We start from the raw sequence: 8,670 nt of genomic DNA, 5'->3' as shown, positions 1-8,670 counted from the left end.
CTAGTCTGGGTTTGTTTGGGGCTGGGCGGAGTCAGGAGAGGAGGGCGCAGGCCAAAGTTAGAGTCGGGACGCCCCATGCTGGGTTGTCCCGGGGGAGCGCCATCGGGATCGCCCCACCTCCTTGCCTCGGCCCCGCCCCTACCGCCCGGGTGATTCTTCTCCCGCTAGTCTAGTGAAAAGCCGCCTCGGGCTCGGGTGGAGTTGGCGCGAGACGGACTCGGCGCGAGCTGCTGCGGAAGGGGGCCGGGAGCCACGCGCACTGCCTCGCGGGAGCCACGTGCCGCCGCCGGAGCGAGGGAAATCCCCGGGAAGGAGGGAAAGCCGCGCGGCCGGTGGGTTCACGCGGGGCCGAGGCCCCGGCCACGGCCACGTGCTTTTTGGCGGTGGGATGGAGCTGGAGGAGAGCGGCATCCGCGAGGAGTGCGGCGTGTTCGGCTGCATCGCCTCGGGAGAGTGGCCCACGCAACTGGATGTGCCCCATGTGATCACCCTAGGGCTCGTGGGGCTCCAGCACCGGTAAGCATCCCTGCGAAAGTGGGCCCGCCTGAGACCGTGCGGGTGTCCCCGGCTGGGCAGGGATCCTTGTCCCCTCGCCTCCGGGGTTCGGGGGAGAAGGGAAGAGAGAGGAGGACTCTGCGCCCCGCGGCTGGGATCACCGCGTGCTCAAGTACCGTCGCGGGGGGCCCTGGGCTCGGGTGTCGGCTCCGCGGGGGGTGCGAGTCTTCCCTCCGGGGCCCAACTTGCCCCGAAGCCACCTGCCTGCGTGTATGGCTTCCCAGCCAGTCCAGGAGCCCTTGCAGCCGTTCTCGTGATCCCACCCCTCGGGACTCGTAGGCAGCCCGGAGGGGGCTCCCTGGAGGCCACGAGCGTGCAGGTCCCTCCCGGAGGTGTGGGGGGGGGGGGAACGGACGAAACGGGAAACTAGCAGCCCCCTTCCGATTGAGGTTAGAAGCATCCGATGTTGGGTATTAGCTAATCGCTCCAAGTCAGGCGAATATCTCGCGCTCTTCCCCGGCCGGGCTGCCGTCCCCGGGACTCCGAGCCCACTCTGCTCCAGGGGTGTGCACTCCGCCTCCCCAGGGTCTGCTCTCCCCGGAGACTGGAGCCTCTGCGCCAGCCCGGCCGTGATCGGAGATGAAAAGGCTCTGTGACCTGCTCCTCTCGCGGTCGGGAAACTTGGGTTTGAATCTCGCCTGAAGCGTCTCAGGCTGCCGCCGTTTACGAGCGAGTTGCGGCTGGTAGTGGTCCCATTCAGACGTGGATGAATTAGGGCTCCTGCCTCGCCGCCCGATTTATCTCGAATGCTAGAGTGTTAAGGTAGACTTCCTTTGAGGAGCAGTGAAACTTGGATTTGTCATTAAAAAGTGTTACATAAGTTCTCTAAGGCAACATACCATTAATAGCTTACTTGGAAAGGTATTGTGCAAATTAACTTAAAACAAGTTATTCATTTCTGTCTCTTCCTTTTTGTGCTTAAAAAAAGTCGGGTTTTTTTCTGTTCCTTGCTGCTGAATGAACAACAAACTATGTATCTCACTCCTTCAGAAAGGCAAATATATGGTTTAGTAGAGTCACTATGAAAAACTGGCTTTGACTAAACTTTAAATTGCTTCAGACTGAGGTCAATTATCTTTTGAGTTTAGTGATAGTAAAGTAAGTTAATGTAAGTAGTGAATAATACCATCGCCACCTGGCTGGCCACCTACTGGAAAAACAAAACATGTTCAGAATCCTTTTCTTGTGTTTTGTGTTCTGAGTGCAGGACTGAGTTGACCTTGAATTTGCTGCTTAATTTTAGCTATTTTCCTCCTCCCTAAATGTCATTTCAGAAGGGAAGGGGTTAAGTTAAAAGCTTTCTTTTCCCTTCACTTTCCCCAAGTTGGTATTAATTGGTAATATTGGAAGGGGAAAATCTATTGAATCCTATTGTCATAGTAGCAAAATGGTTCTACAATATCCATTTTAGAAAAGTACTAACTAAAGGGTTCCCTATTAGGATTCTTACAAGGTACTAAGATAGTGGAATTGAGACAATAGATATCTAAGTATGATCTGATCCTACAATATATATATGATATATATATGTATATATATATATATATATATATATATACACACACACATATATATATATATCTGATCCTATGTTATGGGCCAGAACTTGAAACAAGGTACTAAGTGGAATTGAGGAGACAATGGTTAAATATAGTTTAGCACTGATTTAATCCTACAACAAGTAATGGTTTTTTAGTGATATCATGGTGTATACTCAGTGTGGGGCATATAAAGGAGCAGCTCTTGGTGTGGAACACCTAAGGAGGAGCTGTCAGAGCCGGAAAGGACCAGCCCACTAGAAGTTCTTGGAGGCTCAGCCAGGATTTACAGGATTCAGGAGATTCACAAGCCAGAGAAGACAGCTTAAGCTCTGGGGAACCAAGACTACAGAAGGCCTTTAAGAAAAAGTAGCCGAGTCCTAAGTGAAGGAGACTTTGAAGAAGACAAAGTATTTGGACTTTAATACCTGGCTGCATGTGGGGTGATTATTCTGAACTGAAATGAAGGCTGCTCCCAGAAACCCCCAAGGAACCTGCTCCCAGAGAACATTATATTTTAGAGAAGAAAATTACAATTATCATTTACATTTGGTTTATAAGAAAATTTTTGGGAGACTGGATACTTGGAGCAGTTAACAAGAATGTTTATGAAAGGACAATAAAAGCTTTGCTTTTGAACTCATTGCCTACTAGTAGGTAAATAAAGGTTCAATCAGCTGCACAAAGAAACCACCCTCCCTTTAACCATTCTTCCACTTCATTACTGGATCTGTTAATGTGCTGAGAACTTAGTAAAACTTTATTCTTTGAAGAAAAAAATTTGTATCCACGGTATCCACTTGTTTAATTACATTCTGGAAAAGCTTGATCACAGGTGGTTTGATAGCTACAGCTTATTGCAAAACTTTATATTCAGCTATTGACTTTTATATTGAAAAGAAGTCTTTGCCAAATGGAGAATTAGTTGCAAAACCAACAGGAAATAAAAATGTAATTCCATTATATGCTAGCATAGAACAAGATGAAACTAGATTTTTACAAGTTGGACCTGGGGTGAACAAATGGATTACTGGAAATGAATTGCTTCTTTATGAATTCCAAAGAGAAAATAGAGAACCATTAACTTGCAAAGTCTGTGTTAACCTGATCCAGCAAGAGTATTTAGAGGAGTGGTGCTCTGTCTTTTGGAGAACTGAATCTGATTGGACTAGAGATTTAACCCCCTCCTCTCTAACAAGGTACTTTCTGAAACCCAGACCTTTGTGCTTCACTCACTTTACAAGTGAGGCTCGTGCATGTCAGCAAGTTGATTTTTTAATTGTAAAGTTAGGCAAATCCTTTCGGATTGTTCTGAATGTTATTTCATTATATGTGGCAAAAAAACAAACCAAAAAAACCACCCAATCCTAAAGGCTTGACTGCTTATTTCCTTTGTAAAATAAGGGAACTGAAGGGTAAAATTACCAAAGCTTTCATAGTATACTTGGTTCTGTCTTGGATTTCTTATTTTGGTCATTTTCTAGTCAGCTGAATTCAGGAATCAAGAACTCTTGTCCCTGAATTTGAAACCTCATTATTCAGGGAGAGCTCCAGAATTAATAATTGTAATAAGGAAAATTTATATACAAGCAAATAGAGCTTGCTCTTGGTTACTTAATCCATGGTAGGACCATTTATTAGCGCTTATTTTTAGCAGACATTCTGTCCACTTGCAGATTTGTTGGCTAGTCTGGCTTCTTGTCAAAGGAAGCTTTACACTAAGAGTTTACAATATAAAAGAGGTATCCTTTTTCTGACAGGGTTTTATTTTTTTCATAGTGCTGTAAGACATCCCCTTATATCATGTTGTGCAAAGAGATTTGTAACAAAGTAGATTTTCCTCTGCCCAGACCTCTTCCAGGTTTTTTGCCAAACACCAGATCAAGTTTTTCAAAATAAATGGCCCCTCCTAAATGAAGGTTTTCCTGATGCTTCTATTACTGCCTCCTCCTCCAAATTGCCTTGTATTTTGTGTTCATTTCTGTGTGTATATGAAATCTCCCAATAGAATCTAAACTTTTTTAGGGTAGGGTTTAGTTGAATATTGTCTGTGTCTCTCGCATCTGTTAAAAAGCTTTCCGTATAGGTACTTACCTAATTGCTTCCTGATTCATTCTATAAAAGGAGTTATTTGATTTCACAGATTTGTTTCATATAATGGTTTTACATTCTGCAAGTAAGCAAGTTAACTGGATTTATTATTTACTGAAGTTTAGAATTTCTACCCCTTGGGGAAGAGGGAATTCTATTGTTCAGGACATAAAGCACTTCTTGGCTGTTTAAAATCATCATGGTTCCTCAGGTTAGGGAGCCAGAGTTTGGAAATGACTGCATTGGTATTAATTTAATTACCATAAACAACTCTGTCTATAGACCTGAGCTCTATCTTTAACTGAGCAGCAATTTTTAAATTGGTTAATTCACTGTTACAAAATCTTAAATCCATCTAATCCCATCCTTAATTATTCAGGAGACTCTTTATAGCATCTCTACCAGTATACACCTTCTCTTTGAAGACTTCCATTGAGGACAAATCTAGAAAAATCTCTTTCCCTTGCAGATAGTTATGAGTATTAGGAATGTTTCCTTTAAGTTAAGCCTAAATTTGCCTTTGCTTATTGCTCATAGTTCTACTTTCTGTGATCTTTTCTACATCTACAAAAGTCTGATCTTTTCTACATCTAACCCTAACCCTAATCCGACTCTAACCCTAACCCTAAGTAGAATACAGTTGTGATATTCTGTTTTTTAACTTCTCTAAGTTAAATATCTTCAGTTCCCTCAACTGATCTTTTGATGACATGATCTTTAGTCCTTGCTATTTTGATCACTCATCTGCAGATGCTCCAGCTTGTTAATCTCCTTCATGAAATATGGTGCCTAAAACTGAATACAGTTTTACAGAAGTGGTTTGATAGCGCCAAAATATATTTAAGGAAAGGTTCATTTCTTATTTTGGAAATTAATATCTTTAAGTATAGTATAAGATGCCATATTCTTTAGAGTATGAATCTCATTGACATCTGATAAATAATAGACTACTATGGGAAGATTGACAACAATTGGACAGTCTGATAAATTAAGTATGCTCTGGTAATTCTCCATGTGATGAAAATTCAAGAAGCTTACCTGACTGGCTGACTGTAGTAGCTGTATGTGCTTTGTTTCCTGTCCACAGAGATGGACTGTAGAACCTTTTTGTTTTGTTGTAAGGTGGAATTCATGCCCGATGGTGTCAGAAGTACTCCTTTTTAGAGGCAGAGGGACCAGTTCTAAAGGCAGAACATACTGTATTTACGACAAGGGTGTGGAAGATCTAGAATCATAAAATGTTAGAATTGGAATCTAGTCCAGAAGTATCTAATTCATGGCCATTTGAAGCCTGCAAAACCAGATTAAAATGTAATTGGGAAACATCTGACAAATAAAAGTACAGTACACCGTAGATAATGTTAATTGTGGTTTTCTGAGTCAATAAATATTTCTATTTGAGTCTGATACCCTTATAGTCCAAATGTCCTTGTTTTACAGATTAATGGGTGAAGCCTAAGGAATTAAACTAATTTGACAAAGGTTTCTTCCTTGCTAAAGTGTCAGAACTGATCTGAATCCAAGGCTGGTAAATATTTATAGAGTTTATTAATAAATGTTTATGCCCTAGTCTGTATTTATTTTATTAGAAATCAAGAGATTTCTAATAAAATATAAAAAAAGAGAATCAATACTACTAGTTCTAAGGGAGGACAGAGAAAGGATTGTTGGAAATGTACATTTTCATAGTACCGAGGGACCCAGTAGTAGAGAATTGATGCTAGATTCAAGTTCCGTATGCAGCACATAATGGGTGTATGAGTCTGGACAAGGCTTTTAACTTCTCAGTGACTTCTTAACAATATGTGGTTTATAAATCGTACCATAAATAATGATCTCTACTGGGAGAAGTTTTACTTAGCCAAAATTTCCTAAACCATTGAAGCCATAGATTTGGACAAAACAAACAAATCCTGCTGTTATATATAACTCTTTAAGGCTAACTAAGTACTTGATCTATATCATTTATAGTCTGTGTATGGGCACTTTTTAAGTGTCTGTAATGGTCTTACAAATGGTCTCTGTAATCAGACATTTTTTTGGTTCTAGAAACTTCTAATACTATTATATTTCAAAATCAAAATTTTTTAACTCTAAAACTTTTCAGACTTCCTCCCTCTTTCCCTCCCTTTCTCCTTTCTTCCCTCCTCTGTCCCTCTCTTGCCTTCCTTCCTCAATTGGGGTTAAGTGACTTTGCTCAGGGTTATATATCTAGGAAGTATTAATTGTCTGAGGTCAAATTTGAATTCAGGTCCTCATGACTTCAGGGCTATCCACTGACCCTCCTAGCTGTCCCCAAAGCTTTTTATTTTCAAAACAAGCACAGATAATTTTTCAACACTGACCCTTGCATAGCATTGTGTTTCAAATTTTCCCCTCCTTGCCTCCATCCCCTCCCCTAAATGGCAAGAAATCCAATATGTATTATACATGTTAAAATATGTTAAATCCCCTTTGATCCAGCAGTGTTACTACTGGGATTATATCCCAAAGAGATTATAAAGAAGGGAAAGGGACCTGTATGTGCACGAATGTTTGTGGCAGCCCTTTCTGTAGTGGCTAGAAACTGGAAACTGAATGGATGTCCATCAGTTGGAGAATGGCTGAATAAATTGTGGTATAAGAATATTATGGAATATTACTGTTCTGTAAGAAATGACCAACAGGATGATTTCAGAAAGGCCTGGAGAGACTTACACGAACTGATGCTGAGTGAAATGAGCAGGACCAGGAGATCATTATATACTTAAACAACAATACTATATGATCAGTTCTGATGGACCTAGCCATCCTCAGCAACGAGATCAACCAAATCATTTCCAATGGAGCAGTAATGAACTGGAGCAGTAATGAACTGAACTAGCTATGTCCAGAGAAAGAACTCTGGGAGATGACTAAAAACCATTACATTGAATTCCCAATCCCTATATTTATGCCCACATGCATTTTTGATTTCCTTCACAAGCTAATTGTACAATATTTAATAGTCTGATTCTTTTTGTACAGCAAAATAACGTTTTGGTCACGTATACTTATTGTGTATCTAATTTATATTTTAATGTACTTAACATCTACTGGTCATCCTGCCATCTGGGGGAGGGGGTGGGGGGGTAAGAGGTGAAAAATTGGAATAAGAGGTTTGGCAATTGTTAATGCTGTAAAGTTACCCATGCATATATCCTGTAAATAAAAGGCTATTAAATAAAAAAAAATCCAATATGTGTAAACATTTATACAATTCTCTTGCTGCACAAGAAAAATTAGATCAAAAAGGAAAGAAAATATGTTAAGAAATGCAAGCGAACAACAACAAAAAGAGTGAGAATATTGTGATCCACATTCAGTTCCTACCATCTCTCTCTGAGTGTAGATGGTTCTCTTCATCCCAAGATCATTGGAACTGGCATCGATCATCTCATTGTTGGATAGACTTGCTATTTTTAATTATTTTAACTTATTAAAATATTCTTGATTTGATTGTATTGACCAGTGCCATAAAGCTAGTAAAGAGACCAAAGGAGGCTTATGCTTATGTCCATTCCAGTTTCATCAGCTTATTATGAAGAAAAGAAATTCTTGTGGAAAAGAGGCTCTCCTTCCTCATCATCCTACCACCCAGGGCTGACCACAGGCAGAAAGGCCCAGGACCCCTCTCTTCCCTCCTCTCCCTCCCCTTCCCCCCACCACTGGGGAGCTGCTTCTAGCTCATGATACTAAAGAGAAATACCAACTTACTTATAGCTATCTTTGTCTCTTAGGGGATAGTCATCCCTAGGGGTATCTTTTCTGGTAAGGAGTACCTTACTTTACCTTTGCCTTCCAGTTGGCTCCTGACAGTTAATGCCCTAGAGCCAGATTTAAGGGAAATGCTTGAGTATGGATATGGGGTTGATTAAATGTGCCTTTTGGAATGATTTTTGAATAATTCTGTATTATGGATTATGATCTTGCTTCCCTATTTCATTAAAGAATTGTATTCTTCCAAGTGCATTGTGATACATAGCCAGGTATAGAAAGAAACAGTTCAGAAGGATCTTCCAGTAAACCTTGTTTGACTCTTAACTCAATATGTTCCTGTTAAAGTTATGTGAATATAAGTCCATCAATGTTGATACTTGTCATTAATATTGGTGTATCTCTTAACAATTCATCTGTTTCTTAATCTGTACATCTGTTTCTTAATCTGTACAGATTTTCTTCATAAATCATCCACAAAGGACTTAGCAAATGTTCCATTGATTCTATAGTTGCTTTACCATTCCTTAGAAATAAAATTTGCTGTAGAACTGGTTTATCTTCTTTTTCAAATAGCTTTTTGGATAATAGCAGTCTTCTTATTTCTTTATTCACGTTATTAATTGGTAATGTGCTATAGTCTATCCCTTCGAGTAACTTGGAATTTTCGAATGTAGCATGTATTATAGCCATATAATAATGCAAGACTACTGGCATTAAAGAGCTATTTACGTATAATTGGAAAGCAGCT

General features: G+C 40.5%; 1 protein-coding gene across 1 annotated transcript in view; it reads left to right on the top strand.

Moving 5' to 3' along the window:
* The first annotated feature begins 161 nt into the window (after positions 1 to 161).
* The window catches only part of PPAT (phosphoribosyl pyrophosphate amidotransferase), a 41,556-nt gene continuing 33,047 nt past the window's right edge, over positions 162 to 8,670 (top strand). Inside the window, exon 1 of the mRNA XM_023505994.2 lies at positions 162 to 516. Within this exon, the coding sequence (XP_023361762.1) occupies positions 389 to 516 (128 nt within the window). The 5' untranslated portion in view covers positions 162 to 388. The remainder of the gene's footprint in view (positions 517 to 8,670) is intronic.

The sequence above is a fragment of the Sarcophilus harrisii genome, chromosome 6 (assembly GCF_902635505.1).
Source record: "Sarcophilus harrisii chromosome 6, mSarHar1.11, whole genome shotgun sequence".
In the NCBI taxonomy this organism is placed as follows: domain Eukaryota; kingdom Metazoa; phylum Chordata; class Mammalia; order Dasyuromorphia; family Dasyuridae; genus Sarcophilus; species Sarcophilus harrisii.
Note: the sequence above shows the minus strand (reverse complement) of the source record. Positions and strands in the feature narration are given on the sequence as shown.